Here is a 10,000-nt window from a genome sequence, read left to right as displayed (position 1 = left end):
GTGTCTCTGAGGGCTATGAGGTCACGTCGAGGTGTCTCTGAGGGCTACGAGGTCACACCCCTGAATGACCTCAGCGGGTTTCTCCTCCTCCGATTGGCTGCTTTGTGAAAAAAAAGGGAGCTCTCATCGATATGCCTCATCACGACACACGGCAGGTAACCATGGATACGCTGCATCCCAAATATATGTCTAGCTCATTTTTCCCCGTTCCCCCTCTCTATCTTTACCTCTCTATCTCTCCTCTCTAGCGTGGTATTCTATCTCTCTCTCTCTCTCCCTCTCTCTCCTTACCTGTTCTGCTGCATCAGCTGGAAGCAGATCTTCTACCCCCCCCCCCCTTCCCCCCCGTCCTCTGGGGACAACCCCCACCCCACCCCACCCCTCCTCCCCTATCACCATAGCAACCGAGAGGTTGAGCTGTTGCCGTGACATCACCACCCCCACCACCACCACCCTCATCCTCCTCCTCCTCCTCCTCCTCCTCCTCCTCCTCCTCCTCATCAGCGTGGTCCCGGCGGTTCAGACGGTGGTGATCTGGTCCACCACGCGCGTGCTGTCGTTCATCTCCACGCACTCCACCTCCTGCCGGGGGCTGCCGGGCCCCCGCTGGCCCTGGGGGTCCTTGGACTTGGCGGGCGGCAGGAAGGTGAGCAGCGTGGGCAGGAAGGCCAGCGTGTGCAGCGCGGAGCAGCCCGCGGCCAGCGCCAGGCAGCGGAAGATGGTGCGCGTGAGGTTGGAGCGCACGCAGGCCACGGGCGCCAGCGCGGCGCCGTAGCAGAGCAGCGCCTGCAGGGAGGCCACGCCGTGCCGCTCCAGCGCCACGCGCACCCAGCGAGTCCGGCTCTCCCCGCGGCCCCCCGCGAAGCCGCACAGCAGGGGGGCGCTGCAGTCGGCGGCGTGGCCCAGCGTGGAGATCAGGCAGAGCACCGACACGCAGTCCAGCTCCACCCCCCACAGGGTCATGAAGCCCACCACGCCGAACTGCACCGACAGCAGCGTGAGGCCCAGCCAGGCGGCCACCAGGGGCTCCACCAGCGCCAGGGAGGCCAGGCCCAGCAGGAAGAGCACGGCCAGCAGGGAGTGGCGCAGCGGCCAGCCCACGGCCGCCGCGTAGCGGTCCAGGTACACGAAGGACGGGTTGAAGATGAGGAAGCGCACGCGCGACGTCAGCGACAGCCGCCGCAGCGTGTCCAGCAGCACCGACATCTCCTCCCGCTTGTTCTCCGTCGTCTTGGCGACCAGGAAGACGCGCGACGCCGCCACCTCGGGCTCCTCGCCGGCGCCCCGCTCGGCGAAGATGATGTCGTCGGCGAAGTGGGCGTAGCGGGGCTGGCGCAGGAAGTGGAGGCGCAGCGTGCGGGTGAAGTTGTGGCGTGGCTGGCTGGTGGACTGGTTGAGCTCCGACAGGTAGCCCAGGTAGGACTCCAGCCAGCTGATCCTCTGGAAGCCCTTGGTGTACTCCAGCAGGTCCCGCTGCACCGAGGCGTTCCAATAGGGGGCGCTCTCGTAGATGTAGAAACCGATGACTGGCGAGTAGGAGCTGAAGTAGCGCTGCTGAGCCCGCGCGTACAGCACCGTGGCCGTGTCCATGGCGACCAGGGCGCTGGGGTCGGAGCCCTGGGTCACCTGCCGGGTGGGGGGGGGGGGCGGTAAAGGGGCGCGGGTGGTGGGGTTAGTGATGGTGCGGGTAGTGTGTGTGCTGGCATGCATGTATGTTTATTCATGTGTTTGAGTATGTACGCGTGTGTGTTTGAAGGTGTGGGTATATATATATATACAATATGAAGTTTGTTTATGTGTGTTAACGTGTAGTTGTGTATGTGTATACAGTACATGTATGTTTGGTTGTGTGTATGTGTATATACAGTATGTGTGTGTGTATGTGTTTGTTTATATGTGTGTGTATTGTGTACATACAGTAGGCGTATGCTGGAGTGTGTGCATGTGTATATACAGTACGGCTGTGTTTACGTGTGTTTGTGTGTGTGTGTGTGTTTATACAGTACGTATATGTGTGCGCGTGTGTGTCTGTGTTACAATATGTATGTATGCGTGTATATACATTAGGTGTGTGTGTGTGTGTGTGTGTTTGTTTATATACAGTATGTATGTGTATGTTGATACACATTAGGTGTGTGTGTGTATGTGTGTGTGTGTGTGTGTGTGCGTCCTCACCTGCATGAAGCCCATGAGGCCGAAGGATATGTAAACGAGGTACAGCAGCACCACGAAGGGCTTCACATAGGTGTTGGTGATCCAGTCGCCGTAGCAACGCCGCATGCAGCCCAGCAGCAGGTGGGAGTCCTGAGGGTGTGGGTGGGGGTCTGGGCTCAGGGCCGACAAAGGGGGGGGCGCCCCTGCGTGGACGTGAGGGTGCATGTGAGGGTGTGAGTGCGGATGTGCGTGCACGTGTGCAGCGGTCGAGTTAGTCACATGACTGTTGCCGTGGGAGCCCTGGAGGTTCCCGGCATGCACGTGCGTGGCGCTGGAATTAACCACCGAGTGACCAATAGCGTTCCCGTGGGCGTTCCCGTGAGCGTGCGCGTTAACATTCCCGTGCACGTTCACGTTCCCATGCACGTTCCCGTGCACATTCACATTCCCGTGTACGTTCACATTCCCGTGCACGTTCACATTCCCGTGCACGTTCACATTCCCGTGCACGTTCACACTCCCGTGCGCGTTCCCGTGCGCGTTGCCGTGCGCGTAGCTGCGCGGCGGGCTGGCGTGCGTGCCGGCCGTCTCCTCCTCGTAGCGTGTGTACATGAGGCAGCGGTACCAGGCCGGCTTGGCGTCCAGACGCTCGGGCTTGGGCACGCGGCGGCAGAAGCAGCCGTGGCGGTAGCCCGTCTCCAGGTAGCCGGTGAACACCAGGCAGGAGCCGTACAGCGACAGCGTGTACACGTAGCCCACGGCCACGCCCAGCGAGGCGGTGCGGCAGAAGAGCCGCACGGCCTCCATGTTGGTCAGCGGCGAGGCGGCCAGGCCCAGCGCCGTCAGGTGGAGCAGCGTGGAGCCCGAGAAGCGCAGCATCACGTCCTCGAAGACGGCCGCCACGCGGTCCTTCACGTGCTGGTCCTCCCGCGTGCGTCGCCACGACGACAGCATCTCGAAGGAGCCGAAGAGCCCGTGGCCTGCGATGGTGGGGGGGGATGGGGGAGAGGAGAGGGAGAGAAGGGAGGTTAATGTGTGTGAGGGTTTGAAAAAAAGATAAAACCTCTCACGCCATGAGAAAGATCAGCTTCTTCCTGTTCTTATGGAGTCTATGTTTTTACTCATACTAACTACCGCTCTACAAAACATTGCATTCTGCTGCTGGTTCTGAAAGAAGCCAGAAAGACCTGTAGACCGGCACTAGGACCCAGAAGCTCGTTCTCATAGGAACTCCATCCCCCATAATCCAAGCTGATTTATAAACACTCCAACCAGACCCAACCAGACCCATCCTTGAGAAAGCTATGATCAAACAATGCGATATCCCACGAGTCCTTTTAATGTACCCGAAATACAAATTGATGAACTTGATGAATGGTACGGATTAAATCTGATGAAAACGTGCTTACAACACAATGTAAAGGGAAGGTGTTTCTCCCGCTCTAGGTTGCCACCATTAAAAGGGATGTTGTTAGATCTAATAGTCTAATATTGTGTATTTAATTTTACATTTTTGAGATTGTTTCGTTTTTTTTCTGTGTGCATGTGCGTGTGAATGCGCGTGAACAAATAAACAACAAGGTCACATGACACTTTAATCCTTTGAAACTTGCGGAATGTTTTCTTTTGACTTGGATATATCAAAATGGCCAGATGGTGAAATGATATTGTGAAATGTCTTTCTTCATTCACACGGGCACACGTGCACGCACGCACGCACGCACGCACGCACGCACGCACACACACACGCACACACACACACACACACACACACACACAGAGCAAATAACAGCTACATAGTCAGAGTCATCGCTATGGATCCTTTTGCCTTTTATCGTTTAAGTAAAATATTTTGACATAATAAAAAATGTGCAAAAAGATTTTCTTTATAGAGTAATTAATTGAATACCATATGCCCCAATCAATATGTATGCAAGTCCTTATTTCTACCTTTCTTTTAGGAGAAAGTGGTTGTGTTTTCATTGCTGTTTTACAGTATGAGAAACGAGCGTGCTCTGTTTCGGTTCCCTCTCTCTGTGTGTGTCTTCTTTGTCTCTCTGTCTGCTGAGCCGTGAAGCCTTGAGATTCCATTTATCCTCCTCCCTCCCTCCGTTAGCATAACGCTAGCTCCCTCTCGTCTATCTAGTCTTATCATACCTGCCTGCCACTGAGATCACAGTATAACCTCTCTGCTCTCTTATTTGGTTCTGCTGTTGATACAAGACACTATCTCTTTCTCTGTCTGTCTGTGTCTCTCACCCTATTGTACCTCTATCTGTAGCTCTCTCTCTATCTCTCTCTCCCTCATTCTCATCCCCATCTCCCTATTTTTCCATTTGTCTCCTATCTCCATCTCTCATTTATTAAACCAACTCTATCTCCATTTCTCTCTCCATCCTTCTCCCCATCTCTCACCATCTCTCTCACCCATTCTCTCACCATCTCTCTCACCCATTCTCTCACCATCTCTCTCACACATTCTCTCACCATCGCTCTCTCTCTCTCCCTCCCTGGTTATTTTAAGCAGCAGTATTGGTCCCTCCTCCTCGCTTGGCTGTAATTACGCTACGAGTCTAGAGGCTAAATGAGTGTGATTATACACATCCTACAGGATACTACACATGCTATTACTTTGAAAGGGATTCACATTCATACAGTTAATGCGTTTCCACTTTAATCCGGTATGGTGATAACATGTGACAACAAAACCCCTGAAAATGTGTTTTGGAAAAACACGATACAGAAAACAGACCACACTAGACGAGAGAGGAACATACCAGAATAAAACAGACCAGACCAAACTAGACTACACCAGAATAGAGCATCTCAAACCAGACCCCACCAGAAAACGACATAGGCAACACCAGAAAAGAGCAGATCAAACCAGACCCCACCAGACTAGACAAGACCAGAATAGAACAGATCAAACCAGACCAGACCAGTCTAAACCAGACCAAACCAGATTAGACTATAGCATAACAAACCACACCAGACAAGACTAAAACAGACCGGACTGGAAGAGTGGAAATATCAGACCAGACCAACGTAGACGAGATAAAACCAGACTAGACAAGACCAAAATAGATCAGACTAGACTATATTAGACTAGGAGTAGTGGAAGTAGTAAACAGTAGGAGTAGTAGCAGTAGCAACATAAGCAAGAGTAGCAGTCACAGCAGTATTAGAAGTAGCAGTCGCAGTAGCATTAGAAGTAGCAGTAGTAGTAGTAGTAGCAGTAGTAGTAGTAGAATTAGCAGTAGAAGTAGTAGAAGTAGCATAAGCAGCAGCAGCAATAGCAGTAGCAGCAGCAGCAGTAGCAGTAGCCGTAGTAAAATGTATCACGTGCAGTAGAGCACAATAGATCACAATAGATCATAGCCTTTGATTCAAGACGTGTTTACTTTTGTCATTTTGTCATTAACAAAATTAGGATTCAGTGACAAATGTTTGGGCGATTGTCCAGCAAAAATGTGAGGCTTTGGGCCAGATTATCGTTGGTGGTTCATTATTGATATTTGAGTGGGTTTAGCTTGGCGGTATTGTCACAACCTCAGACCGATATTACCACGGTGTGTGACTTGTAACACATCTGTGCTAAATGTGTCCCATCCATCACACACTATAGAGTCAGGGCCTTTCTCGCTCCCGTGACAAATGGCTCCGTTCCGATAGATGGAAATATAAAAATGTGTAGAGCCTTTTAAATGAAGTACCACAAATCAAAACACTCGATCACTTTAAAAAGGCATCGGGGGCAGTTGCCACAGGAATTCAGCAGGGAGGAGAGCTTGCTACGGGATAACCTGGGTGTGGTGTTCAGGTCGGGTACTATTGGTCAACTACCAACCCTTTTTGTAAAAACAATCGACAACCTTTGACAACCCTTTGAAAAAGGCACACTGCTCTAAAAAATACTAGCTATTTACTATTACGATTCAGTCATTTTCCAACTCTTTTATCCAAAGCAACCTCCTGTGATATGCATGCAGGGTCAGGAGCCGGTAGGGCTTAGGGGGCCACCTGGCTACAGGTAGGCCGTGAATGTTGGGGTTGAAACCAATAATTATTTTGTAGCTGGGAGTCAAACTACACTATCCAGACACTAAAGTCCACACACACATGCACACCTGCAAAAACCAGCACATCCTTTATCCCTTTTGCCTGCAGAATCCAGCTTCCAGGTCCACAATATCACCCAGCATGCATTGACTAATTACTCCGGACTTAATACAACAATCTAGACACAATAAACCCAGAGAAATCCCTACTAATCCCCAGCCAACTTCAAGGCATACCCTCCCCTCCCCTCGGACTCCCCCCCCCCGCGCTCACACACTTCATACCCAGCATGACGAAGGGGATGCCCAGGTAGGTGGAGTTGTACGTGGCCCCGGTCAGGTTGAGGATCCCCGCGGCGGTGAGTCCAGACAGCGTGATGGACAGCAGGGCCAGGAGGCCCAGCCAGGGCTTGGCCCGCACGCAGTCCCTCATGGAGCAGCACAGCACAGCCAGGATGCTGCACAGCCCCAGGCTGATCAGCAGGGGGCGCCGCGCCAGCACCGAGGAGTGCTGGAAGTCGGTCCGCAGGGACGACGACGTGGACGGGTACAGGCCCAGCTTGGGGTGCACCGCCCCGAAATGCTGCAGCTCCGCGCAGAAGGCCATCTCCCATTGGCCGGCCACCTTGTCCATCAAACTGGTGTGTGCCTGGAGGTAGTAGGTGAGTTGTAAGGCGCGCGCCGAACGCACACCGTCCCCTTTGGCCATGGGGCCCCAGCCCTGTACCCCCCCCAGCTGGTGGCCGATGTAGGCCTGCCGCCCGTCCGCCAGCCGCGTGATGGGGTACTTGAGCGGGGGCGGGGTGTGGTTGGCGGCGCGGGCCGCCTGGATGCCCTGCATGGAGCGGATGATGTCATCGATGATGCAGGCGTTGTTGTCGTCCGGCAGGCAGAGCGAGGAGAAGGAGTAGTTGAAGCTGCTGGCGCTGCTGGCCGGCACCGTCACCTGCATCTGGTACAACCGGCGGTGGAGCTACACACACACACACACACACACACACACACACACACACACACACACAAAGACACACACACACACACACATATAAAGGACCACCATGATCCATTTTAGAATTTCATTCTTTTGATTCTGGAAAAACACATATAAAGGTACCGATATAAAAGGATTCGAGCCATCACTAGTGGGTGTGTGTTTGTTTGTGTGTCTGCATGCATGTGTTTGTGTGTGTATCTGTTTGCATTTGTATAATATATTGTGTGTGAGTGTGTACGTGTGTGTGTGTGTGTGTGTGTGTGTGTGTGTGTGTGTGTGTTCATGTGTGTGTGTGTGTGCGTGTGTGTGTGTGTGTGTGTGTGTGTGTGCATGTGTGTGTGTGTGTGTGTGTGTGTGTGTGTGTGTGTGTTTGCTCTGTATGTGTTTCTATAGCGGGATGACAACAGTGCCAGCATCCACTGTGACGGTTACTAAGCAACAGTCCAGATGCCAGTCGCTGCCACAGCGCAAAACAAGCAAAGCAGTAGCCCACCTAAGAATGCCGCATTGACTGTAAAAGCGTGCGTGTGTGTGTGTGTGTGTGTGTCATAAAGTAAATGGCTGTAAAGTCTTTTTCCCTAGTTTGCTACGTCCAACCTCTGTCACTCTGATGTTGCCGTGTTGTCACAGTAATGTCACGGTGATGTCATGCGATGTCTCACTGTGTCACTATGATGTCAACACTGATTTCACCGCGATGTCACCCTGATGTCAGCGCCGATGGTAAACACTGATGTCAACACTGACGTCACGGCGAGGTCACACTGACTGACGTCATCCGGTGTCCCTGTGATGTCACACAGAATTCAGTCCTATTTCAACTCTGATGTCCCTCTGAGGTCGGGCTGATGTCAACATTGATGTAGCACGGATGTCAACAAGTAGGTCACCCTGATGCCAACACTGATGTGACCCTGATTCCGGTGACAGCGTGATGTCACTGTGATGTCACTCTGGGTCCACACCCTCAGGCCTCGTTCTGTGGACCACCTCGGGGGAAGGCCTTGGTGAACACGTTTTATAATAGGCTGTGACTGGAGCAGCCCAGTCGATGCTACTCTGTCAACTCTCGCTCTTGCAACTATCCTTTCGGGAACAAGTGCAAGTCTGGGAAGGTAAAGTAGGTCACTATTTCTAAACACACACACACACACACACACACACACACACACACTCACACATAAGAGAGATGGGCCACAATATGCAGGGACTTTGTATGAGAGTTTTCTGTAAAATCTGATTAGAGTGACAATAATCGAATTGAGTCTATTGAGTGATTGCTGCGGGCTGTCTGAATAATAACCATTAATGACCTCTTTGTGATTACATTCTTTGTAATTATCGCACGCTGTTATGATTGCGAATAACTTTCAGATTATGACCCTGTGTTGATTTCTTCAGAACTTGAGATTTCTTGTTCGATCGTGAGAATTTTTTTTTTTTTTTTTACATTTTCTTTAGTTCACGTGGGATTGTCTCTTGGCGTTCTCCGTGTCATATTCGCGTGTGCGTTGTGCGTGCATGCGTGCGTGTGCGTGCGTCACCGTCAGTATGGTGTCCAGGTGCACCGGATCCAGCACGCTGCCCTTGCGCGCGGTGACGATGACGCGTCCGTAGCGGCCGGGGGTCTGCAGGTCGGAGTAGAGCGCGTGCTTGGAGCGGTTCACGGGGAACAGGCTCTCCACGAGGTTGCCCTCGATCTTCGCCAGGCTGTGCTTCGGCGCGAGCAGGTACTCGACGTTCTCCTCCACGCGGTACCGGCTGAAGCTCGCGCCCAGCAGGATGGAGAGCAGCATGGGCGCGGAGGCGAAGAACACCGGGTGGCTCGCGACGAAGCGACCCAGCGCGTGGAAGGAGCCCCCCAGGCCCGCCTGCAACACCTGGCGCAGCATCCTAGCGCGCGGCCGCGGCTCGAGCCTCTCCCACCGTCGACCGGACAGCCCGGGAACGCCGACCATCAGGGTCCGGCCGCATCGGGGAGCACCGATCTCTAGTCACACGGTCGGCGGACGGTCAGAGGGGCGACGACCCCGCCGACTAGCGTCCACGGCAAGGCGGGGAACAAGTCCACTTTCCCCGGTCACAGCACCGCCTCCTATACCGGGTCTCACCCATCAGAGGCGGCGGAGCGTCATCTGAGGGGGGGAAAAGACGCGCGCATTAGAAGAAAATATTAATTAAAAAAAATACAGCCCCTAAATAAACAGCGACATGTTCTGTAGTTAGGAAGCACGCGTTTGGAATTAATGATCCTTTATTTTTTGTTGGAGCGCATTTAGTCCTTTGTCTCAATTTTCCCCGTTAGCTTTTTGAGGACAATCAGCAGCACTCGCACAGGTTGTAAGGTGGAATGACCTCACCGCCACAGCGACCACCTCACCGACCACCACACCGACCTGATGAATAGCACCGGACACACACCGGCCCGCAGATCACAACAATACGGAGAAGGTGTTGCGCATCAGAGACGTTACCCCGTGGTCGTCACCCCCCGCCCTACACACACACACACACACACACACACACACACTGTTCAAACCGGTACTATGACGGAGAGGGGGGGGGGGGGGGTGGCTAGAAAAACACCCACCTGGCGGAGGATTTCTTTACCCGCAAACGGCAGATCGTCCGGTAGATGTGTCCTCCGCTGGGCGCCGCAGTGAGGGCTTTGTCATCCTCTTCCCTTTTCCTCTTCTTCAGCTCAGCCCCTCATTCGGTCCCCGGTGAATTACTGAGTCCTGCTCGTCGGCGCGACGCACCGCCAACAGGCTGTCCCGACGAATGCCCTCTTCGC

General features: G+C 53.3%; 1 protein-coding gene across 5 annotated transcripts; it reads right to left on the bottom strand.

The window, feature by feature from the left end:
- Positions 1 to 519: 519 nt before the first annotated feature.
- Positions 520 to 9,152, bottom strand: ptchd1 (patched domain containing 1; the record flags this gene model as incomplete). 5 transcript variants are annotated; one of them, XM_084475260.1, is made up of 5 exons in its annotated part: positions 8,751 to 9,152; positions 6,498 to 7,185; positions 2,665 to 3,134; positions 2,176 to 2,454; positions 520 to 1,626 (listed from the first exon to the last, which is right to left on the bottom strand). In XM_084475260.1, exons 1-5 carry the CDS (start codon positions 9,096 to 9,098, stop codon positions 520 to 522), a joined length of 2,892 nt encoding a protein of 963 aa, XP_084331386.1. In that variant the 5' UTR covers positions 9,099 to 9,152. The 5 variants fall into 5 exon arrangements, with proteins under 5 accessions (XP_084331386.1, XP_084331382.1, XP_084331383.1 ...); XM_084475256.1 differs by having other exon boundaries at positions 2,611 to 3,134; positions 8,751 to 9,146; XM_084475257.1 differs by having other exon boundaries at positions 2,629 to 3,134; positions 8,751 to 9,146.
- Between the last annotated feature and the right edge of the window lie 848 nt (positions 9,153 to 10,000).

This window comes from Micromesistius poutassou, assembly GCF_964030765.1.
Source record: "Micromesistius poutassou genome assembly, chromosome: 11".
Lineage (NCBI taxonomy): Eukaryota > Metazoa > Chordata > Actinopteri > Gadiformes > Gadidae > Micromesistius > Micromesistius poutassou.
The sequence above is the reverse complement of the archived record's forward strand: the minus strand, read 5'-3'. Positions and strand labels throughout refer to the sequence as shown.